Source organism: Rhinolophus sinicus, linkage group LG02 (genome assembly GCF_036562045.2).
Source record: "Rhinolophus sinicus isolate RSC01 linkage group LG02, ASM3656204v1, whole genome shotgun sequence".
NCBI lineage: Eukaryota > Metazoa > Chordata > Mammalia > Chiroptera > Rhinolophidae > Rhinolophus > Rhinolophus sinicus.
In genome coordinates, this window is record NC_133752.1 from 192235293 (window position 1) to 192260294 (window position 25002).

The 25002-nt window shown below is 56.8% G+C and overlaps 1 protein-coding gene across 1 annotated transcript; it reads right to left on the reverse strand.

Moving 5' to 3' along the window:
* Positions 1-669: 669 nt before the first annotated feature.
* On the reverse strand, positions 670-24362 carry KCNJ4 (potassium inwardly rectifying channel subfamily J member 4). The gene is made up of 2 exons (XM_019734565.2): positions 23327-24362; positions 670-2831 (listed from the first exon to the last, which is right to left on the reverse strand). The coding sequence occupies exon 2, from the start codon at positions 2790-2792 to the stop codon at positions 1467-1469; it is 1326 nt and encodes a 441-aa protein (XP_019590124.1). The 5' UTR covers positions 2793-2831; positions 23327-24362; the 3' UTR covers positions 670-1466.
* Positions 24363-25002: the final 640 nt, after the last annotated feature.

Below are 25002 nucleotides of genomic sequence, written 5' to 3' on the forward strand. Positions count from 1 at the left end.
GGGGGGTAAGCCATATGGGCCCTACCCACTTTCCCTGAGTTATAAAGTGTTGGCTGACATCCATGCAGGGCTTTCCTGTCCATCATCTTTTGGGAGAGACGTATGGTTCATCCCATCCTACAGATGATGAAACTGAGGCCAAGTTGATGGGCAGCTTGCTGACAGCCTCACAGCTAGAAAGTAGCAAAGCTCTGACTCGAACCTACTCAAACCTCTGAGGCTCACTCAGGATCCTTCCCATTGGCTACTGGGAAGGATAATGGCAGGTGATGAAGTCCCCTCCAAGGGTCAGTGTCTCAGAAAGGGGCGCACAGACACACACACACACACACACCCCGTGTTTCCCCGAAAATAAGACCTAGCCAGACAATCAGCTCTAATGCGTCTTTTGGAGCAAAAATTAATATAAGACCCGGTCTTATTTCACTATAAGACTGAGTCTTGTATAATATAATATAATATAATACAATACAATACAATATCATCCCAGATCATATTAATTTTTGTTCCAAAAGATGCATTAGAGCTGATTGTCCGGCCAGGTCTTATTTTAAGGGAACAGGGTACGTACCAGACACATACCACATGCAGACATATTCACATCATATTTCTCGCTCTCTCTCTCTCTCTCTCTCTCTCTTCTCAACCCTCCATCTTCAACCAGCCTACCCCAATGGACCATATACTTTATTAAAAATATATAGTTACAAACTCCATTGTCAATCTGGGCTGGGCATGGGGGCCAGAGGGACCACAGGGAGGGATGGCCCTTGTCGTGCTCCTTGGGGTCCCACCTCTGCACCCAAACACAACACCATCCAGGGCCAAGATGTCTGGCCTTGAGGACCTCAAGGGACCAGCCAGCTGGGCAGGGGAAGGGGCTGGGCATGATGGGCAGGGTGGGGAGGGGTGCAGAGGGTCTCTACCTCCTTGTCCTGCAGGTACAAATGGCAGCAGGTGGATCGGGTGCCTCCATCTGTCTCCATTTATATATATTTACAAAAGAATGTCATGAGCAACAGGCCACAGTCATGCAAAAAAAAACCAAAACAAAACAAAAAAAAACGCACCCCTCCCTACCTCCCCCCAAACTAACCCCCTGCCCACCCCAGAACCCCATGATGCCCACCCCCCAGCAGTCCAGCCGCCTTCCCCAAGGTTCTGAGAACAAAAAGGGCACGTCCTTGAAGGGTCTGTGGGGAAAAGGTGGTGAGTCTGGGGTCCCTGAGCTGCCAGCAGGTAGGCGCTGGTGAACCCAGGCTGATAGCGCCGAAGGTTTCCTGGGTCCTTCCCAGGCCTGGGCTCTGGAGTCAGCAGGAAGGGGTCCCCCAGCTTTGAAGCCCCCACCTCCTTCCAGAAGGTCCGTGGAGCCAGGGTCAGCTCTGTCCTGAGTGTGGAGGGGGTGTTCCGACATCCCACCCCCCGCAGAGGCTCTTGTGGGAGGTGACGAGGGCAGGGCCGGAAGGTCAGATGGCCGACTCCCTGCGATAGGAGATGTTGTCCAGCGGGAGGGTGGCTTGCATGCGTTCCAGATCCAGGTGGCTGCCAAACTCCAGCATTCGAATGATGCCCGCCTCCTCCTTGGAGCCCGCCTCCAGGCCCAGGCCCGCAGCCACAGCCGCAGCGGCGGCTGCCGCTTCCTCCTCCATCTCCTCTTCCTCCTGGCTCATGAGGGCCAGCTCATTCTCGTAGCAGAAGGCACTGGGCGGGGGCGGCGGGGCGGGCAGCACGGTGATCTTGCTCTCCTGCAGTTCCCGGGCGGAGCAGCAGGGCGTGCCGGCCACCTCGTAGGTCTTGTGGAAGCGCGAGTAGTCCACCTTGTAGTGGCTCTTCTCCTCAAAGACCACGGGCTCGAAGCGGTGGCCCCACAGGATCTCGCTGGCCAGGTAGGAGCTGCGGGCCTGCGTGGTCATGGCGGTGGCCTCCACCATGCCCTCGAGGATGACCACAATCTCGAAGTCCTCAGACTCCAGCTCCTCCTTGCCCATGCCATAGAGCGGGCTGTCCTCGTCAATCTCGTGGACGATGATGATGGGCGACACCAGGAAGATGCGGTCCAGGCCGATGTCATAGCCCACGTTGAGGTCCCGCTGGTCCAGCGGCAGGTACTCGCCCTCCTGGGTCATGTAGGGCTTGATGAGCTGGGCCCGCACGTGGGCCTCCACGATGTGGCTCTTGCGCAGGTTGCCCACCCGCCACATCAGGCAGAGCTTGCCGTCGCGCACCGAGATGACCGCGTGGTGGCTGAACAGCAGCGTCTGCGCCCGCTTCTTGGGCCGCGCCATCTTGGCCATGATCGTGCCGATCATGAAGGAGTCGATGACGCAGCCCACGATGGACTGGACCACCACGGCGATGACCGCCAGGGGGCACTCCTCCGTCACGCACCGGAACCCATAGCCGATGGTTGTCTGCGTCTCCACCGAGAACAGGAAGGCGCCCAGGAAGCCGTTCACGTGCATGATGCACGGCTTGGGGCTCACCGGAGCTGCCCCACTGCTGCCCGCCGGGGCCCCCGCGGGGCCAGCCTCCAGGTCACCGTGGAAGAAGGCGATGCACCAGAAGAGGAGGCCAAAAAAGAGCCAGGAGACGAGGAAGGCCGCAGAAAAGATCATGAGCATGTAGCGCCAGCGCGTGTCCACGCAGGTGGTGAAGATGTCCGCCATGTAGCGCTGCGACTTATTGCTCAGGTTGGCGAAGTACACGTTGCATTGGCCGTTCTTCTTGACGAAGCGGTTGCGGCGTTTCCGCCGGGGCACGTGGGCCTGCCCGTTCCGGCTGTGCCCGTGCATGTCCTGACGCCGACGTGGTCACCTGGGAAGACGCAGGGCCTGGGGACAGAAGCCAGACGTGAGAGGGGCCGAGGACCGAGTGGCTGCCGTGGGCGCCGCCTCTCCGAGGGCTCCGGGGAGCCCGGGCTGGGGTGGCAAGGCGTCCGCCCAAAGACGCTCAGAAGGGGAACAGCCCGGACTAGCACCCCAAGACCGCCTCTGTCCCAGGGGGCAGAATGTGACAGTGAAGGTGGTTCTGAAGACAGAGAGGGGGTGTCGTCACCTGAGCCAGTGCCTCCGTGGCCAGCCTAGCTCCGGAATTGGGGTCTCCAGGCTAGAAGCTGAGGCCACTAGTATCCAGGTCTTAGTCCTAGACCCCTCATGCTGCCCCCTCCAACACTCCTTTGCCGCTGTTGCGGTTCCTGATGACAATCTTGGCTCCACCCTCCCACCATTTGTCCCTCTTGCCCTGAGCAGACGGAGCTGTAACTGCTCTGGCCCTTGCTCACTTGCCTAGGTTCAGCCTCTGCCTTATTGGATCTTTCTGGGGCTGGACATTCTGCTGTGCTGTCCAATATGGCAGCCCCTGGCCACCTGTGGCTCTTTACATTTACTTTAAATGAAAATTTAATTCAGTTTCCCAGTTGCACTAGCCACATTTCAAGTTTAAGTGCTCGTGGCTAATGGCTACCCTTCTGGACAGAGCTGACATAGGACATATCCATCATTGCAGAAAGTCCTACTGGATAATGCTGGGACCTGCACCCTCCCCTCAGTTCCTGTCCTGTCCCCAAACTTGTTGGGAGAAGTGGTGGGTGAAGACACCAATGGTGATCAAGATGGAGGAATGGTGGTTAGGACGGTGGTCAAGCCCTGAGCTTTGGCTCCTGTGCAGGCATCACTATTCCCATGTCACAGGTGAGAGAACCGGGGCTCAGAGAAGGGAAGTGACCTGCTTAAGGTCACACAGCTGGTAAGTGGATCCAAATCCAGGTGTGTCTAATTCTTAAGCCACCAGGTGCTGTCAACATTGATGAGTTTATGGTGTGGAGACCTGCAGTAGGGGAGTCTGACACACCCACTGCCTAGCTGTGTCACCTTCAGACAACCCATTTCACGTCTCTGAGCCTCACTTTCTTCATCTGTAAAATGGGGCTCAAAACGCTACCTCAAAGGACCCAAGGAGATAGTACTGCTCAGTTAGAGCCACTCACCCTCCTACCTTCCTTCCAGCCTCCCGGGAGCAGGAGAAAGCTGGTAAGAGGCAGGATTCGGCTGTCAGCATCCCCAGCTGTTTCAGTGGAGGCGGCCCCTCACCCCACTGGGTGGCGGGTGGCTGGTGCATCAGCTGGGCCCAAGGACCCTCCCTCCAAACCTCCCTTCCACTGGGGCCCCAGGAAAGAGATGGTGCTGCCCAGGGCCCCCGGTGACTGGCGGGGCTGGCCGGGCCTGGGTTCCCGTAACATTTTGGCCCAGAATTATATAAGGCTGGAAGTTTCTATTTTCTGTTCTATTCTTCTTCCTGATCTAATTGTGCATCTGTGGCAATGTTTATACACTTCCCGGGTTCAGGACAACTCGGTTGCCTCAGCAACCGGTGCGCGCCAACGCTGTAATTTAGAGATCAACAGCTTCAGAGTCTGCCTCTTCCAGGGAGAAACGCCCTCTCTCAGCCCAGGGAGAGTGAGCCGTGCACCCCTCCTCCCCCGCAGTCACCCACCCTGACTCTAGGTTCTGCTCCCTTCCCACCTTCAAAGAAGCTCCCGGGGTCCCACAGTCCTGGATGGAAGTCCGAGATCTACCATGTAACTTGTACAAGTTACTTCATTGCCCTGAAACTCAGTTTTCTCATCTGGAAAATGGGATCAGTGAGATCTATCAGTCTGAAGACCTAACAGGTAATGCGGGCATGTGATACTGGCCCTTAAGGGGTCCTAACTTTACCCGGGCCTCCCAGACCCTCCCTGCCACCTCCCCCAGAGTCTCAACACCCGGGGTGTCAGGTGCACATTCTAGGCTACAGTTTTCAGGGAGGTCTTCCTTCACTAAACATCTCGTCTCTGCTCTGTCCCATGGTCCTAAATGCTTGCATTAGCACCACAGAAGGAACCAGACCCGGAAGGAATGGATGACCACTCATTTCAAGATCCTCATTTTACATCTGAACTCGAGGAAGTCCAGAGCTGGGACGGACTTGCTAAGGGTCCCAGGTTGAGGCAGGGGGGCTAGCCATGAACCCGAGCTCCTGGAAGAAGGTCAGAGTGCCTCCAGGAAGAGAGGACTGGGGCGTTGGAGCTAGGGGAAGAAAGGGCATCAGCCTGGCCCCAGCAGACCCTGGAAACCATAGGCAGTAGGTCTCTAGGAGAGAGGCAGAGGGGACAAAGTGTGGTGACCTGCTCTTTGATGTGTGAGGACACTGAGACCCAGAGAGGGTGAGGGACTGGCCCAGGGCCAGGGGAACCCTGGTTCTCTGCCCACAGGGACTGACCATGACTTGGGGGCATTGATCTTACGCTGCGGGAGAGGGCTCTTCATGGGGCTCCCACTCTCTCGGAGGGCCCTGGGGGTAAGGGGATGAGGGAGACCTTCCCCCATGGCTACAGGCTGTTGGTCCTCCTCTCCCCAGCACTGCCCACTACTTCCCGTCTGTGAGTGGCAGTGACAGGAGTCTCAGCCAAACCCCATGCCCCTGGGTTGGCCCCAAGCCTCCACACATCCTGCACCCCCACACTCACCTCCCCAACTTCAGTACTCACCCCCCACCCTGCCCTCCGTCACTCCCGCCCCTGGCATGTCCTCCATAGTATCGCAGCCTGGCCAGGGCACAGCTTATCCCCAAGCCCTGCCTCCCCTCCTGGTCACAGCAACGTTTCTGAGTGCCTGCTCTGGGTCAGGCCCTGTGCCCACCCTTGGCCTGTGCTAACTTGGGTGGGGCTCAGAAATGTCCACTCTTGGGCCATGGGGAAAGCTGCCCCCAGACACAGGTGCTCTCCCAGACCCAGCCCCCTCCACCACAGAGGAGCCCATGTGTGGCCCGTCCCCCTAAAGCCCCTCATCTGCTGTGACCTGCTCAAATAAGCAAACGTGCCTGTCACCACAGACTCGGGCAGAAATGAGAGGTCCACCTGCCAGTGTGTGGGCTGACTGCACCGAGCCCGACCCAAAAGTGAAAAGCTTGAAGCTTGGCCTTGTGCCTTTCTGTGATAACTACCGGGAGAGGGTCAGGTTTTCTTTCCCTTGTTTGTCACATGGGACTTCCTGGCGAAGGCATAAAGGCCTGAGGGGAAAGTATGAAAGAGGAGGGGTACATATGGCAGAAGAGGGGCGACCATTCGGCACCATCCTCCTCTGAATATAGATGATTTATTAAAATAGGGAGAGTGCATCCTGGTTGTTTAGGGGCCTATATCATGTCTACAATAAACCATACTTTTCTGAAAGGCAGGGAGCTACGATGGGGACGGTGGAGGCACTGGGAGTTGGGGCCCCTCTCACTGCCTTAGGGGGTGACCTCGAGCAAGTCCTTCCCCTTATGGGCCTGGGTTCTTCCTCCAATCGATGTCCTTTAGCCTAAGTTTGCACGCTGGGACTCCTCCCATAGTAAACATTCTTTCTTTTGGGAAATGGTGGGGATGGGAGATGCTTTTTAAAACCTTAATGTCCTTTCTTTGCAAAGTGAAGGGTTGACGATGCTGTGTCAGTTATCAAATTAAAAATAATTTTTTTACTGTGCTATGAACACCCAATATCTGGAGCCCCTAGTCCAGACTTCACTGGACAACTAGGGAAACTGAGGCAGAGAGCAGGGATGTGGCACGGTGAGTCAGCAGCTGCCAAGGACACTTGGGCTTCAAGAAATAGTGAAGGTGACCAGCAGGGCTGTCAACTCACTGGCATCGACCCTGCTTCTGTTACTTCTTACATTCTCCCTCTGATTTGATGACACTGAATGGCCCCTCCTTTCCCACAACTCCCTTTGCAAAAGAAAAGCAGATAGAGTGGCAGCAGCCCCCATGGGTTCCAGCAACTCAGGAAAATCTCCCTGTGCGCACTCATACCACCCATGGGAAACGCGGGGAGGCTGCAGGGGCGTCTTACACGGGCCTTCCCTGAGACCAGGGCAGGTTTGTGGCCCCTAGAGGGCAGAAGCGAGGTGGCACTTAACCAGCCCGCAGGGCCTTACACACCTCCTTGTTATTGGGTGGGACAACTGGGGAGGTGAAGTGACTTGCCCGAGGTCACACAGTCCAGCTGTGGGGCCCTGCTGAACCCTCCTCCTCTGTGGCTGCGCCCAGGGAACGGACACTCTAGACCTGAAGCATCCCTGCAACCCTGTGTTTATTTAATAAGTATTTATTAAGCACCTATCACAGCACAGGCAGGGTTATTATTTCTCTTCCCAGTTGGAGAATCACAGGCTAAGGGTGGGGGGGAGTATGGATATAGATGGGGGGGTTCACACAGTAGAAGTGGCAAAGCTGGAATTCTGATTCAGTTCTAGCTGTCTCCAGGTCCCTGACTCACCCTGGTCCCCAGCCTCTGGCCTCAGGCTCCCTCTGCCTCCCACAATGCCCTGTTCAACTGGATCCCTTCATGCCTCTCCCCAGCCCCCCAAGCCCAGCCTGAGCCCCCTCCATTCTCCAAAGCCTTTCCTGCTGCATTGCCAGCTGCCAGCCCTGCCTCCTCTGAGCCCCGGGGCCCTCACTGTCTGTCTGCTCCCCGCGACTTCTTTCCTACTCTATGAAAGTAACATGCCAGTTGAACCCTCGTGTTTGGGGTGGCAAAACCTGGTTCTCAGTCTCAGTTCGGTCAACAGCTAGTATGTCCTCCTTGGACCTCAGTTTCCTCATCTGCAAAATGGAGATGTTGATAATGTTATCTACCGCACAAGGCCATTGTTGAGACAAACGGGATATCCACTCTGTAATAGACACATCGGCGGGAGGTTGAACAGGCATCGCAGGTAAAATGTAGAGCAGATGATGATGATGATGATGATGATGATGATGAAGATGAAGATGATGATGATGATACGGTGAAGATGAGGATGACGGAAGCACACTGGCTTGGGAGTCAGGAAACCCAGCTTCCAGTCTTGTTTCCACTACTAACTGCTCCAGCCAGGTGCTCCTCTCTGCCTGCAAAATAGGGGGCCGTAATTGGTCCCCGGCAGGAGAGTTGGGAAGACATAATGAAACAAGGCACCCGGCACAGAGTCTGAAATAAGGCGGGTGATGCAGGGGTACTCCTGAGTCTGATCAGCCCCACCCGTCCCTGAGCCTATCTTGAGTCTGGAGCGGGAGGCTGACTCTTCTACCATAGGGAGCAGGCACAGGGGTGGGGTGGGGCTGAGGGGCAACTCAGTGCCCCCAGGAGGGGTTCTAGAGGGTGGGAAGCTTTCCCTGGGGAAGTGAAAGGAATTCACACCACTGTCCCATTTCCCAGTCCGTGAGGGGCACAGAACCTGCCCCCTCCCTCCTCCAGCTCTGAAGGATGCTTCTCAGGCCTCCGTGGTTTGGGTGGAGGTCCTTTCAGGTCTAACAAATGGGGCTTTGCAGGGCAGGGAAAGGGCTCAAGGACCAGGCAGCTGAATTGTGCTTCTCAAAGAGTAAAAGGGAGCTGAGGATGGGTCTAGCCACAGGGGAAATGGTGGCAGGGTGTCCCCTCCTGCCCACAGCCCTCTGCAGGCTCCTGTTCTGCTTCTTGGATCCTGGGAGGTCTGACTCCCATCTGGTCAGGCATGTTGAGGGCCCACGTCTTCCCCCTCCCAGTGCAGCATCTTCAACTACAGAGTCGCTGTACCACTTTCTGCCTGTGTGACCTTGGGCAAGTTACTTAACCTCTCTGGTCCCTGCACACTTCATCTTTAGGTGGGGCTAATAATAGTCCTTACCTTATAAGGCTGTGATGAGGAATAAATGGGACCATGCATATCACGTACCTGGCACAGAATAAATAATTGATAAGTGGTCCGAATTACTCCCAAGGCTATTGATCTCCCCTGAATTTCAGATGCAGTACTCAGAGCCCACCTGGCACCTGGCACATGGCCCTGCCCAGTCTGTTCCAGCACCAGTGCCAGGGAGCAGATGAGTAACAGTTGTGGCCTCAGAGTCTCACGGAGCTGGGCCTGTCAAGCTCCAGCAGGTTTCTTGACCTCTCTGAACCTCTGTGACTTCATTTGGGAAGAAACACAGTAATGCCTACCTTGCAGGGTGTTCACGAGGGCCAGACATAGGTTCTCAATTGTCATAAAGGTGCAGGCCACACAGTGGGTGTTCAATTAACGCTGTTCCCCACACCTTCTTCTGTACCCTGAAACCCCACTGCACACCTAGCCCCTTCCCCACAGGCCAATGATGTGACATTGTCAAGTTTACATGGAGTACTTAGCACACACTTCCTCCGTGAGGACACTGTTCTGAGTGCCTTACGCGCATCAATTCCTGCATCCTCACCGTGACCTCAGAGGACGTTACCATTGTCATCTATACTTTCTAAGTCAGAAAAACCAAGACACAGACAGGTTCAGCCACTTGCCCATGGTCACACAGCTCCTAAGTGGTAGAGACAGGATCTGGCGCCGGGCAGTTAACACCAGAGCACATGCATTAGGCACTGTGCTCTCCTGCTTGAAGAAACACTGTCATATCACACATTTCTTCTACTTAGTAAACATTCATCCAGCCTACTATGTGCCAGATTCTGTCAAGTTAGTCCTATTGGGAAAGGAGAAACTGGGTCATACGGTAAGTTGGAGCCAGGATCTGGGTCCCTGATTTCAGGTCCAGCCAGAGCCTAGACACACAGGTGACTCTGGGCTCCAGAGGGGCTCTAACAGCATGGGGTGAACTGGCTCATCCCTCCAGCTCTGCACCCCACCTCTCCTTCCCAGCCACTCAGCGCTGTAGGTGAGCACGCTTAGAAAGCAAGTTCCCCAGAATGTCCAGACAGGCCTTCTGGTCATGGCCAAGTGACAGGAGCTGGTGGCTGGAGGACCCAAGCGCCACTGCTCCAACCTGCAGGTATGCCCTTTGTGGCATTTTCGACTCCTGGCCCCTGCCCTGATGAAGAACTCAACCCCACCCTCACCGCAGAGCCCCTTCTTATGGGCCAGCCCATCCCACCAAAGGGGTCGCCCCAAACACCTGCACCCCTCTTCCCTACCGGGATTTGAAGGCAAGAACGGCTCCCTAAGGCTTCTCTTTTCCAGGACAACCTCAGTCTCTCACTGGCGGTGAGATTCAGTCCCCACTACCTTGCTGTGCCTCCGGGTCTGGCCCCGCTGCACACTTGTCCTCCAAAGTCCTTCTTTCAGTGACTATTTATTGTTGCACACATGCTATGGGTCAGTCAGGGGCTGTGGACTCGCCCGGTGTACACATGAGCTGGGGACAGATGCTGTACACGTAACAAGCATGTCCTGGGTGGGCGGTCATCAACCGCGGTGAGCTGCTTAAAGAAGAATTCTCGTGATGTGAGAGAGAAGATGAGAGACTCTAGCTTGGTGGGGTCCCCAAAGGCCTCGTTGAAAAAGTGACATTTAAACTGAGACTTGAGTAATAAGTGGGAGTCGAGTCCGTCAGGAGAATTGTGTGTCTGCGTGAAGGGTGGGGTGTAGAAGATTCCAGAAAGAGTTCGGTGTGTCAAGAATCTGCTGCGAGAAGTGAACAAGAGGGAGAGCTGCCCAGGCTGAGCCCCAGAGGCGGGAGTGGGAAGGGTTGTGGGTTTCACCCTCCTGGCTGTGGGAAACAGGCAAGCAGGCGTGCGGTGTCACCTGCTTGGGTCTTTTAAGTTTTCATGTGAAATCTTTAAGACAAACAGGAATAAGAAGTCATGCAATACACTCCAGGCTTAAGAAAGAAAACTCCTCAATGTGGCCCCAGTGGCACCCCGGTCCTTGTCCGGCCTGGCAGGCATGGCACACGCACGGGGTACGACATGTCCGGTGCAGTCGAAGCAGGAGGCTGATGAGGACGCTCTTGCTGCTGCCCAGGCCAGCGATGGTGGTGGCTTGGAGCTGCCAGGGCGGTGGCAGCGGAACTCGAGAGAAGAAAACAGGTTCGGGACACATCCTGGACAAAGAGCCACAGGGTTGGGGTGGATTGGCTGGGCGGGTTGGGGAGGGGGCTGTCAGGAGCAGGTGACAATGGGACTCTGAAAGAGGACCAGGTTTAAGGAGAGGCATTTTCTAATGTGCGGCGGCCCTGGAATGTCCAGATGGAGATGTCAGGCATTTCAGGCCCTGAAGTCTGGGCAGTTAGACCCGTTAGACCTTGAGCACCTGCATGATGTTTTAAGCTGTGAGAGTGGACGGGGTCATGGGGCCGCAGACCCAGCCCCTCGTAACTGCACATGGAGGAGAGCCTGGCACAGCAGATGGAGGCCGAGTGGCAGAGAGAGGAGACATAGGACAGCAGGCCCCGAAGCCAGGGGGCAAGGACTTTTAGTGGAGGTGCCCAGTGGTCCTGACCAGTCCAGACCACCCCAGGCCAGCAGCCCCACCGCCCTTCTCCACTTGGATGCCCCCCTTCCCTGGCCCAACAGGGCAGAAACTCCTCATGGGCAGAGGGGAAGAGGAGGTGTGGCGGTGGGGGGATAGCCGGTGGGCAAGTGGCCAGAGCAGAGGTGACTTCCACATAGCCCCCGACGGCCCTCCCTGTCCTAGCACCCCAGTGAGGGACTGGGCATGGAAATACCTGTCCCCACCCACATTGCTTTGGCCTGGGCCTCTCAGCAAACAAGACTACAGGAGGTAGGGCTGCTGGTGGGGTGAGAGGGTCTCCCAGAGCTTTGGGGACTGGGGATGGATGCCCCTCACTCCACTTCCACAGGATTCCCTGGATTTACTGCTGGGCCCACAGGCTGCACCTAAGAAGAGGTGAGGGGAATGGAGGAAGTAAGGGGAAGGGGAGTCAGCTAAGTGCCAGGCACGCCCCCCCCCTTGTTCTGGGAGGCCCTGGGTGGCTTTGGAGAGCCATGGGCTTGCCTGTGACACCTGCATACGCTCCTGGGACCTCGGCCTGCAGACACCAGGAACCAGGTGCCTTGTTCGCCCAGCCTGACACCCGTCCCCAAATGGTTCAGCACGCAGCCAGAAAAAAGGAGGAGGGAGCCCTGTGAGGAGCAATGTGGGGCTTCAAGATGTGTTTTAAGTGAAAAAAGGCAACAGTCATGAGCGCCAAGTATAGTATTTACCGTTTGTGTAAAACAGGAGAGAAAGAAATTTATAGATACACAGATTTGCTTGTCTGTGCTTGTCTACGGATGGAGACCCAGGAAACTGGTGACACTGGCTGCCTCCGGGGAGGGGAAGCAGGTGGCTGGGGATAGGGTGGGAGGAAGAATTCTCACTGTATTCCCGTTGTGTCTTTTTAATTTTAGAACCATATGAATGTATTACCTACAGAAAGAAGACACATAGAAAGTTTTAAAATTAGTGTGTACATATGTGTATTTTTCTGAGAAAGATCATAGCATTCATAAGGTCCTCAAAAGGGACTGTGATCCCAGAAAGCTTAAAAATACTTTATTTTTGTGCTGTGCAGCCGTGGAAAAATGTCTTAACCTCTCTGAGTCACATCCCTAAAATGTAGAGAAATAACACTCACTTCATAGGCATGTTGAGAAGATGGACAGTGACACTGGAAGGTAAGGGTTTATAAACTGTAAAGTGCAGAAGCCCTCCTTGAAGGAGATGACTTAATGTCACCTCCCATTGTCCCTGCAGCCCCCTCCAGGGCTCCTCCGAGCCCACCATCCTCCCAGAAGCTCTAATGGAGGCCCTGGCTGGTCCTTGCCTTCCTCTGGGAGTCCTCCAGGCCTGAGGGGCCCTCTCCAGTTGCCCTCTCACTCTCCCTCCTCCAGCCTTTTGTGCACATGCCGTGCACTGCTCAAGCTCGTCTTGGCTGAAAATACCACTGGCCCTACCACCCTCCCAAGCAGCCACAAGCAGGTTTGGCTCCTTCCTGTTCCTGGTATCCGCTGGATGTCTAAGAAGCATCACAAACTCAGCATCGCCAAGACTGACCAGTCGTCCCTCCCTTGCCTTCTCCATCTCAGTCTGTGACTTCCCAGGGGGCCGCCCTGGACGTCATCCTTCAACCCTCCCCAAAGCCAATCGTCACAATAGTGGTCCGCATGTTAATAACTAACATTTAGTGTTTGCTGTGGGCCAAGCCCCGGCCACTCCTTTGATTCTCACGACACCCTGGAGGTGGGTGCTGTTATTTTCATCCTCACCGGGGGATCAAGAGCTTCCCCAAGTAGGTGAACCCTCAGGACTGGGCCCTGGACGCTGGCCCACACCCAGTCCCTCCAGCCTGCTGAGTGCTACCTGCTCCGAGCCAATCACTGCCAGACAACCCCATGGCCTCCTCCCTGCGCCTCCCTCCATCCTCTCCCTCTGCAGTTCCATCTCCACGGGCTGGGGACCCACGTCACCCCTCAGCTTAGAGCTCTCAGGGCTTTCCTGCCCTCTCCGACCTCAACCCCTCCACTCCCCACTCACAACCCCAGCCACTGGGGCCTTTCTTCTTATCCCTTGAACACGCCAAGTTTATTCCTCTCTCTGGCTCTTGCCGTTGGCTGTCCCTTCTAGCTGAAATCCTCCAAGACGACTGCTCCTACCTTCTTACCATTCTGGTTTGATTCAAAGGCTGCCTCCTCCACAAGGCCCCCCGGACACTCTCCGTCTGCATCCCGATCTCCTTGCAGCATTTATCCCATTCAAACCGATTTATTTTTCAGTCTCCTTAAGTGCAGGAACCTTGAGTCTCTGCCTCACCCCTGAACCCTAGCCACTTAATGAACAGCTGATGACTGACAAAGAAACAAGATAATTTCAGCCCATCATAATTCCCATAAAGGACCTCAGCAGGGTGATGTGACAGAATGTGACCAACGAGGAGCTATTTTTGCCACTGTAGTCAGGGAGAACCTCAACAAAGGTGGCCTCTGAGTGGAGACCAGAAGGAGACCTTCCGTGACACTGGAGTGGGAGCAGGACGTCTGAGGCCTCACCCTCCCACAGGACATTGGCTTCTCTGGATGCAGGTGTCACCCAGGGTCCTCGCAGGGGGGTGAATAGGGCATCCGGGCTTCACGCCCAGACTCCTTAGGCCCGAAAGAGAAGCTCCAAGGACTTGGGGGTGGGGGGTGGGGCGCGGGGCCTAGCAGGAGAAGGTGCAGCAAAGGGGCCAGCCACAGCGTTGGGAATACTCCTCCCCCAACCCCCAGCTCATCCACAGCCATTAATGGCTATTGCTGTTGGAATGCCTACTATGCACAGGCCAAGTGCTAGGTGCTTACTCATCATTTCTGAGCATCTGCCCATCTGGCTCCTAAGGCCAGAGACTTAGGCTTCATTCATTCATTCATTCATTCATTCATTCATTCATTCATCACCCTAAATGGATGCTGAGCTGCAGTGCCATCTGCCCTCCTGCCTGGTGTGTCTCCAACACAGCACAGTGCCTTGCCTTAGAGGGCGCTCTATAAATCATCGTGGAATGAATGAATGTTTATTGAGCACCTACTATGTGCCAGGGGCAGAGAAGTGAGAAAGACACAGTATGTAAGCGTGTGAGTGTATGAGGACAGGAGACAAAGGGTCTGCACAGCCATCCGGCTTAGAGAGAAGGTCCCCAGGAAGATGTGGGCAAGTAGGGAGCGCAAAGACAAAGCAGGCCAGGGCTGGGCTGGGCAGAGCGGGAGCCAGGTCCAGCGCTGGGATGGCTGGCTGTAAGGCTGGAGGCCTGGAGCTAAGTGAGCCGCTGGGCAAGGGAAGGGAGGTCTGAGGACAGAATGGTGGCCTCCTGGAACTCTGGGCACTTCTGTTGCTAGGAAGCGAGCATCCTGGAGAAAAGGAATATGCACACCTGAGCCTCTACCAGTGGCACCCCCAGGATTTCCATACAGGGTAGTAGCTTTCAAACTTTTTGACCAAGACCCAGAATAAAAACAAACACTGTGCATTGCTATTCATTATACCATATATATTTTAAAAACTGAAACAAAAGCCTCACAAAATATTTAATCCTCACTACTTGCAAAGTGCTTGCCATTTTAAAAATTTTGTTCTAAAAAAATAAGTAGTGAATGCACTAAATCAACTTCACAACCACTGATGGGTCAGGGTCTGCATGCAGTTTGAGAAACACTGACCTAGGGGGTGCCTGGTTGCTGTAGGCAGGTTGCAGTGGGGATCTAGGGCTTGTCTTGAAGCTGTGACTGACCGTGCGTGGACCATGGGCTTTTAGGGAGGCACAGCCATGGGGGAGCTGGAGGTCCTGCGGAATACTTGGAACAGGCTGTTAGACCCTTAGTGTCACAGGACTGCTGCGCTATAGCCCAAATAACAGGGACTCTGGGTTCTGGGTCCAATCCTTTCCCCTGGCCCTGTGTTAAAATCTCCTGCTATTCTCCTAACAGATGCTACTCAGCAGTTGCTTGCACACCTCCCATGACAGGGAGCTCACCCCTTCCTCAGGCAGCCCACTAGAATGTGCCATCAAAGCAGCTGGTAACTATAACTCCCTCCATGGCTGGCTGTTCATTCCCCCCTCTGTCTCCAGGCCTGTCGTCCCAGGGACTCAGGCCAGCTCCAGCACGAGGCCATGGCCCACTCTGTACCCCATCCTGTTTCCTCTCTTCCCTGTTGCCCAGCTCTGGCCCCATGTCTGGGGGATGGCCCTGGAGCCCAGCCAGCGAGAGGCTCTTTCCCAGGTCAGGTGGCCTCAGGATCTGCAGCTGCACGGCCTGGCACTGGAGCTCAGCCAGCCCTACCCCCACCCAAGCAGGTCAGGAGGTCTGAGAGGGTGCAAGGGCAGGGCTTAGCATGAAGGTCAGGGGCTGACACCCAAGACAGCCAGAGAAGCAATATCTGAAGGTGATGGCTGCTGCGTGTGGGGGCTGGAGGCCTGGAAAACTGCCAGGAGTTACGACTGAGTGGTCGGGCCACACAGCAGCTCATGTCAACAACAGGCCATGTTACACTCACAGTCTCATGGGATCTTCCCAGCAATCACAGGGGCACAAGTTTACTCTATGGGTCAGGGGAGGAAGACTCAGAGAGGTGAAAAGACTGCCCAAGGCCACACAGCCACTTAAAGAGAGAGCTGGATTTGAACCCAGATCTTCTGTTTCCCATCTGCCGGCCTCAACTGGGACTACCGTGGATGGAGGAGATAAGCCTTGGGGTTGGGGGGCACACGGGGAAGTGGTCATCTCTCCCATAAGGAAGAGGCAGGGTCCCTCAGGCCCCAGAGTGCACAGCCAAGGCCAAAGTGGGAGGTAAGTACCAATTAGCAGAACCTTTTAGAGACAAGTGGGCTGCCCCTGGAGACGGTGAACCCTCTGTCAAGATGGGTGCGGAGGGCTGTGATGCTCATATGTCAGAGTGACAGCAGCCCTTTCTGTCCCCCATGTCATTCAGGGCAGGTCCCTCCAGCTCTGTGCCTGCCACCTCCCTGCATGGCCTCACGGGGGTTCCTGACTCACTGACCTCTATCCCATCTGTTCCCCCAGACTGAGTGGCACCTTAACCCTCACAGGGCAGAGGGGGTCTGGATTTCTCAGGTCTATAGTGGGAGGGAGGCTCCTACAGGGAGTTTGGGGTGGGGTTTGGGAGAGGAGCTGCAGAATGGGGTGGGGGAGAGACTTCCACGAGGAGTCCCAAGGCCAGCAGTGAAACCTGGTGTCAACTCTGCCACCAAGTCAAAGTTGAGCAGACTCCCTCCCCCAGGCCTCAATCTCTTCATCAGTAAAATGGAGTCAGTCCCTCACAGTGCATGTACCCCCTCCTCCCTGACCTAGCTCCCCTCCCATCCTTGCATTCCAGGTGGAGCCAGGGTGGGCTCTGAGAACAGAAGGGGCAACACCAGACAACAACCAGGCACCCCCCCATCACCACAGGGTGCCCTGTTCCACAGAAGAGCAAAAACAGGTTCGCAGGGGTACAGTGACCTGGTCCAGGTCACATAGGATAAGTTTGTGGCTAAGCTAGGGTTCAATCCCAGGCCTGCCTGACTCGGGAGGCATTCCTCATTTAGCTGCACTGGCTGTTACAAGGGGCTGCTACCCCTTCCCCTCTCTCCAATCTGGGGATTTGCCCAGGAGAGGGGGTTTGTGATATCCAGCACTTCCCTTCTTCCTCCAAACCCTTTAGGTACAGGGAGTGTCAGAGGGGGAGGGGGAAGACGGGAGGGAGGGAGGAGGGAGGGAGGGAAGAAGGGAGGGAGGGAGGGAGGGAGGGAGGGAGGGAGGGAGGGAGAAAGAAAGTCTGGCAGCCCTGGGGGTGGGAGGCAGAGGAGTCAGGAGGAGCCCTAGGTCCCAGTTCAGCCCCAGTTCTGCCACCATTGCTGTGTGACCTTGGGCAAATCACTGTGATCTCTGGGCTCAGTTGCTCTATCTCCCATCAGAGTGCTGAAGAAAAAGCAGACATCGGAACAGACCAGGCCCACTGGGTAAAGCTGGGGAGAATTTTCTCCATTGTCCCAGGCCCAGGGGTGCCTCTGCCCAACTGCACCTCCTATGCCCTGCCCTGCCTACCCTCTGCCCTCCTGGAGCCCCAGCTGGGCCCACCTGAGCAGGCTTAGACCAAAGCTCCCAGCTGATAGGTCACCATGACAACGCCTTCTCCCTGCACAGGTGGAAGTAGAAGCCCACCTTTCTTAATAGCCCCTCTCCTTGACCTATCAATGCTCCTCATGGCACTTCACCTCCCCCTGCCCACTGAGGCCAGATGTTCCAGTCCTGACACTAGGGCTGGAAAATGACTGGCCAGGGAGCCACAGAAAGGAAGGGGAAACTCACAGGGAGAGAAAGGGGAGCCCCAGGCTAGAAGAGACGCACCCTCCCTCCTCCAGGAGGCCAAATGGAAGGGTCCCAGAATAACTAGCACCGGGTGCACAGAAAGGGCCATGGATATATGGCCTCTGCCTCCCATATAGGGCCTTGGGCAAAACCTTGCTTCTTGCTGAGCCTCAGTTTTTTCATCTGAAAAGTGGGAGTGACAGTCCTCAGGGTGGCAGGAAGGATTAACTGAAGCCATGAATATAAAGCCCAGCTCAGAGCCTGGCACACAGGGGCTCGTCCCCCCTCTGCAGCAGGACCCCCGAGAAAACCTCTGTCACCCCAGCCATCAAGCAATAGTACCATCTACCTGAGCAGCTCGTGTGTGTATGTGTGTATGTGTAAGAGAGTGTGAGTGTGCGAGTGTGTGCGCTCGTGACTGTGTGTGTTAGCTGGGAGGAGGTGAGGCACAGGGATGCAAAGGGAGGGAGCAGGGGCCACACACCCCAGCGTTCCTCCTACCCACTTGCCTGGCCTGTGTGTCCTGAAAAGAACAGTGGTCTGAGAACCAGGCAAAACCCACCAGTTCAAATCTCGTCCCAGCCATCTTCTGCGTGTGTCCAGCCCGCCTCTCCTCCTGGCTGAACCTCAGTTTCCCCTTCTCTAAATGGAGAGAACCGCTGGTGCCTCAAGTCTTCAGATTCACCCCAGGGAAAGACAGCAGGCTGCAGGGACAGAACTGGCCCAGGCTTTGGGGGTGTTGGGGAAGAGCAAGCTGGAGCGTGAGCCCACCCTGCCCCCGGCCCACCGCCCTGTGAGCCCATGTGCGCGCCTGCAGGAGCGCGCACGCGCGTGTGTGACTCAAAGTCTATTCATAGCTGAGCTCCACCAGCTGCAGCGTCACAAGCAGAGGGGCCTCAGCCCATATTATTATTTCAATTACCATCTGAATTAAAAGTTTGAGCAGCGATCAGCCCACGTAGAGAGGGGAAGAGGGAGCAGGAGAAAAATAAAGATGAAAAGGAGAAGAAGGGCTAGGCCTGGAGATCCCCCCACACCCCATGGAGGGCTGAGTCGCTGAGGACTTATGGCTTATGCCTGTCCCCAGGGTTCCTGGCCGCCCAGTACCCCAGGTCCAGGGAGGAGCACTTTGGGACAACAGCCCAACGGCAGCTACTTTATGAAAATAGTTCATTAAATCCAGATTCTTGGTCACACAGATGGGCGTACCAAGCTCAGAGAGGGTGAAGAACTGTCCTAGAGTCACACAGGAACCATACCAAGGCTGATGGCTCCAAGACCCTATCTCATCAGGTCCCACCCACAGTCTCCCCTGATCTCACAGGCTGTATGACACTGACATCTGTGGGTGGCCCTGGGGCAGGACCAGGGAGGACAGAGGTGGACCTGCTATCTATCCCTGCTGGTTTATCTTCTTGTTCCCAAGGCTGATTCCCCTACCCAAAGTCCTAGCCTAGAGCCAGCATCCTCTCAGCCCTGCCAAAACCACCCAGCAGTCGGCACCCATTCTAGACCTCATGCCACCACAAGCCCCAATGCCCCTCCTCATCCACTGGTGCAGGCGACAGAGCCCTGGCTCCAAATCTAACTCTCTGGGCACTTTTGGGCAGATCATTCTTTGTCTTTGAGCTTCAGTCTTTCCGTTTGTAGAATGAGTTCTCCCCCTTGGATGTGTGACTATATCTGTGTCTTCAGAAGGGAGCCCCAAGAAGGTTCCTGAGGGGCTGTCATGTTGTGGGGGTGACAGACTGTCTCCTGCCAGCCCCAGGCCAGGGGAGGGACGTTTTCCACTGTTCCCAAGGAAGTCCCAGGGACAGCCCCCAAGAATCAGATTTGCCAGGACTCAAATACAGGCTCCTCCACTTCCCTGCTGTGTGACCTTGGACAAGTAACATAGACTCTCTGAGCCATGGCTCCCCCATCTGGAACACTGGGACAGCAATTCGACATTGTAGGGTTGCTGGCCTTGAGGATTAAATGAGAAAGCTCCTAACCCAACGCCTGGCAACGATGTGGGTTTCCTTGCTGGGAGACGGGTAAATGATGGGCACTGCTTCCCAGCTCCTCCGGAGGGATATCAAAGCCTCCTGGGATTTTGGATGTGGGGATGTCATTCCACCCAGAAAACAGGAGTCACTGGGTCAGGATCCCTGGAAGATACTCATCTGGTTTGGCTTGAATCGCTCTGGGAGGGGGGTTGCAGAGCTCACTATTTCTCCACCTCCACTCCCCGGGGAATCTTCTAGAGGGGCCATAATCTCCCAGTGTAACCCCAACTCCAACCTGTCCCTGCCTGGGACTGCCTGAAACTGGCTTCTAAATGAGCCTGAAAGGCAGCTTTTCCAACAGACCAAATGAGGGACAGGATTAATGCCCAGGGATGGCAAGAATGGGGCCAGGGAGCAGGAAGGGCGATGGGAGGGGCCCAAGTGAGAGCTGGGGCCTCAAAGCTGCTGGGTCCTGTCCCAGCTGCCCACCCTCTTCCACAGGGTGTGCATCTGCCTGTCTACTTCCAGGCAGGGGTGGGAGCCAGGAGCCCTGGGTTCAGGCTCCAGCTCTGCTTCCTCTACCCCCCAACCATCACTGTGACCTTGGGGGGTCTACTTCCCATTCTGGTCCTTGATTTCTACGTTTCTAAAACGAGGGCCCCAGACCAGTGATTTAAGCTCCAGACCTTCTATTTGAATTGAGACATTGTCCCACTGCCCCCACCAATGGCCGGGTGGGCCTGCATGCTGGGAGCCATAGGGCCCCTGAGTGTCTGTGGCTTCTGGACCAGAGACTGTCTCTCTTCTCCTGTCCCCCACTTTCATGTCTAGTACCTTTGAAGGTTCTATTGTCCCCATTTCACAGGTGAGGAGATGGAGGCATAAGAAGGTAAAGGCTCTTTCTCAAGGTCACAGACAGCCATTCAAAATTCAGGACTCCTCTATGCCCAGGAGAGCAGCAGGACTCAAGGGCATATTTTTCCCCCAGGAGAGTCGCCAAGATCGTGAATGGTCAACTGTTCTTTATACAGATATAGACTGCACAGGATGGGGGTGGGGGCTGCCCAAGGTCACACAGCAAGGCAAAGGCAGGCTGAGGTCCTGCACACAGGCTCCCTGCCTTCTAGGCTCCACCTAGCCAGGGGGACAAGCAACACAGTCTGACCTCGTGCCCTGGCCCTGGGATCTCCCCAAGATTGGATCCCTTGTCCTGCTTCTAGGCCCCACTTGGCTGCTCCCAGAAGCCCCCAACACCTGGGACAGGCGGGAAGAGTGATCAGGAAGATGAAAAAGAAAGTTGAGAGTTGGCCGCTTGTCCCTGGGCCCTCTGTCCCTCCCTCTCCTTCTCTCCTCGTGCAGGGGGAGCTGCGGTGATGTAATGCACTCGGCTTTGGTCCTGGTGCCAATCTCAGAAGAGAGACGACAGATTGCGTGAGCCAAATTTGGCATCCTAGGGGGAGAGGCACGAAAAGTGGAGATGTGGAGGAGAGGAGCGAGGAGCCTGGGGCGGTGCAGGAGAAGCCCCCCTGCCCAGCAGACCCCAGGGGGGCCTGTCCTCCTTCCGCTCCACCCCCACGGCCTCCCAGCCCACCTGGCCTTGAGGTCTCCCCTCACTCTGAGAGGCCAGCCTGGCTGCTCCCTGACCCCTCGATCCCCCCCCATACACCAGTCCTGCCCTCCCCCCCATACACCATTCCAGCTCCATTTCCCATTGCCTCTAGTCTCCTGGTTACCATGTTGCTGGTTGTCATGTCGCTTACATGTCCTCGTGACTCAGTGGTCCCCACAGAGGGGCCCCCTCCTCCTCACACCCCCCTCAGCTCTCGCCCCCGCCTCCCCCAGATCCACATTAAGAAGCAGCCCGCCCTGTAAGCCTACACTGTTCCTCCTCCCCTTCCCTCTTAGCCTAAGCTAAGAAATCTTTTCACAGCACCTAGAGTCACTTCATTCTCTGCTCCACAAAAGTCTCTTAAGAACCTACTATGCTCCAGGCTTGGGCAAGCTGATTTCAGAGACCTGGTATAATCTGCAAATCCCTGAGCAATTCAAGGAACTCAGTACCATCATCCCATTCTCCAGTCGAAGAAACTGAGGCTCAGAAAGGTCAAGCCAGCTACCCAAGGTCACTTAGCAGAAACACAAGGCCAGCTCTGTCTGTTCCCAGTCACCCTGAGGCTTTTTCTAGATGAGGGGCTTCCTTTTCAAGGGTAACCCAAGCGTTCCTAAGGACTAGCTCCCAAACCCCAGATCCCCCTTCCAATTCCTGGACACTCCTCTCCTTGGTCAGCCCTCTATTTCAAGCCATGCTCTCATCTCCCATTAGCTGTGCATCATCCCAAAGGTAAAATGAGTCCATACTCCCATCTGCCCAACACTTTCCCCAGCCTGTGAACAGCCCTCAGCTCCCTTAAGCCTGGGTGGTGGGGGCGGGGGGCACTCGGGAGGTCAGTGGGGCAGGAAGGGTGTCCTTCCCACAGATATGGAAATCGAATGTCAGGGAGCGAGTGACTTGCTCTGGGTGCTGGACCCTCAGATAGCTAAGCTGATTTCTGGGAGCCTGAATGGAGCATATATGAGGACCACTGCCCAGGGTGGAAAAACCCAGAAAGAGCCCCTCTTCCCCATGGAGAACAGAGTCGAATGTTCTAGGCTCAGCCCTCCAGGCTCCAGTTTGGATGCGGGTCAGCTCAAAGGCCAGTGGCCACGTTGCACTCCAGCCCTTATCCCACTGCTTTCTTCCGCCTTTTGCTCTCCTCATCCCAGGCCAAACCAGGGTCACAGTGCGGCTCTCGGGCCCCCAAAGTCGTGGCAACAGCCCCCCCAAAATCCCAAAGCTCAGGAGGTCGTGGAACGGGATGTGGGGAGAAGCAGCATAGACATTTTACACATGCACACGCGCGCGCACACAGGGTCTGGTTCCTCTCTCGGCCTCACCTGTGTGGCCGTTGGCCTCTCTCCCTCAGCTTCCTGTCCCCACAATTCTACTGCTCCTGAGGCCTCAGCTGCCAACTTGGCCAGGCTGCCCAACCTCCAGTCCCTCCACCACACTCCTGTCTACCATGTCCCTGCACCCTCTCCCCACCCTGGGCCTGGGCACGGGGGCAGAAGTGTATGCTGATGCTGGTGGGGGGACCCTCAGCACAGTGCTGGGGAAGTTTCCCTCCTCCAGGGTTCATCCAGACCTCTCTTTCACTGGGGTTCTCCCCCTCCCCACAGCCTGTGTCTACCACTCTGAGATGACACGCCTTATTTACTGGATCCCTTGTTCCCTTACCCTGGGGTCACCTGGCCCAAAGTAGCTGCTCAAGACGTGAGAAGTGGGAATTTTTAAAACAATTAGTTTCAGGTAGGCAGTGGGATTGTTCTCAGGTGGCAGGGCCATTTGCAAACGGGCTGCAGCTGGGGAGGTGGAAAGGAGCGCCCCTCCCCCTTTTGCCACAAGTCACCTGCCTTGAAGCTCCTCGGAAACCTAGTGTGACAACGGGGGTGGGTGGAGGTAGGGAAAGGTCGTGGCCGGGGCAGGAGGTCAAGGCCAGTTCCACCCTCCTCTCCTTCCTTCCTGGCATCAACCTAGACCTCGCTTCTCCGGACTGACGGACAGAGCTCGCCAGCTCCTGAGAAGTCGCAGGAACCCGGGTCAGGGATAAGGTGCCGAGCGGGCGGGGCCAAAGCAGCCGGTCCAGGACACACAGACACGCACGCGGCGGGACAGACCGACAGACAGCGCCAGCGGTGGGCGAGGGCCGAGCTTACCGCGGGGCAAAGGTCCGACGAGTGTCCTGGAGGAGGCGAGACGGCACTACATCCCACGGCGCGGTCAGGCGGGCGGCGTCCCCGCGGGGAGAGGGGAGTCCGGGCGCTCGCTCCTCGCCAGCCCAGCGGACTGGCCGCGCCCCCCTCCCCGGCTGCCGGTGGGTCTGTCCGTGGGTCTACGGGTCTCCGCGCCTCCGCGCCGTCCCGCGCCGCTATCCAGCAGCCGTCCAACTTTCAGCGCTGCCCCGCGCAGCGCCCTCGGCGCCGCCTGAGCGCCAGCATCGTCGGGCCCCGGGCCCGGGCTCAGAGCGCGGGGCTCCGGAGGCCCATGGCGCTCGCCGCCCGTGCTCGCGCCCCTCGCCTCCGCTGCAGGCGCCTTTCCTCCGCCGCCCCCCCACTGTTCTCTTGCTGTCACTCGGCGCTGTCCCCCGCCCTGAGCTCCGCTCCCTGCCCCGCTGCGCTCGCCGCCGGCCCTGAGCCGCCCCGCGCGGGCTCTGCGGCCACCTTCCCCGCCCCGCTTGTCCTCGGGTCTCTGCCCCTGTCTGGTCTCTGTCTCTCTAATGGTCTCTCCTGCCTCCCTCGCTCTCGCTGTCTCCCCCTGCTATGGTCTCTGTCTTCGCCTCGGTCTCCCTCCCAGTCTCTCCTCTGCCTCCCTCAGCCTCTGCCCTATCTCTTCCCTGCGCGTCTCCGTCTCCCGCCCGGTCTGTCCTCTGTCTCTCTCGCCTTTGCACTCTCGGTGCGGCCCCCACTGTCTCGGACCCAGGCCCCAGCCGCTGCCGCGTCCCCGGCTCGCCCGGGAGCCCGAGCTCCCGACGCCCGCGGCGCGCCGAGAACTCCCAACTCGCCGCACGCCGCCCGGCTTTGCGAGACTTTCGCCCCTCCTCACACGTGACCCGCGGCGCCCCGCTGCGGAGGCCCCCCCACCCCGGGAGCCCCCGGCTGCCCGCGGTGCCCGGCCCCGCGCCTTCCCCTCTGCCTAGCCGGACAGCAAACCCATTCCCACCCGCTCGCCTCGCGGGGCAGGGGCAGGGCCTGGGGGCTGCATGGGCCCGCTCCTGCCACAGATCCTGCCAGGGTTTTTCCTTCTACCTCCAGAAGCGCTCCTCCCAGAACCCATTCCGAAAAGCCGCCGCCGGGTTTTCAAGCCCCCCTTCCCCCCCCCCCCGCCCCCCCAGGGCAGGTGGAAAGGGTTCCTCGTGCTAGGAAGGCAGTGGGTGGGAGAGGGTCCGTACTGGGTTCGCTGGCGCTGGGCCACTCCCATGAGCGGTCCCCTTTCCCTCCTGAAGTACCTGCAGTTTAGGACCCTACGCATCCCGCTCCGGAGACGGAGGTGGCCCTGCTAGAGGGACCCTCACAATCACTTAGGCAGCACCGCCCCATTTTACAGACTGGGAGACTGAGAACCAAAGGGTCACAAGCTTGCCCAAGGTCATTCAGAGGTGGCAACGGGACCAAACCCCAGTCTCTTGTTCTCTGCATTCCCATTACTCCAAAGTGTCTTTATTAGGGAGGATGGTGCCCTTCGTCTGCAGCCCTAACTGTGCCCCAGGTCTGGGCCCCACACTCTGGATTGTGGGGAGAAGTCCCCAGCACCCCACAGCCTCTGGCGAGCCAGTCACTTCCGTGGCCATTCTGCCACCTCACTCCAACCTTCTGAGGAAGCAGGTGGGAAAGTG

Bases quoted from the DNA above. Each gene is read 5' to 3' on its own strand.
- KCNJ4 (XM_019734565.2), bottom strand. From the start codon at position 2,792: ATGCACGGGCACAGCCGGAACGGGCAGGCCCACGTGCCCCGGCGGAAA.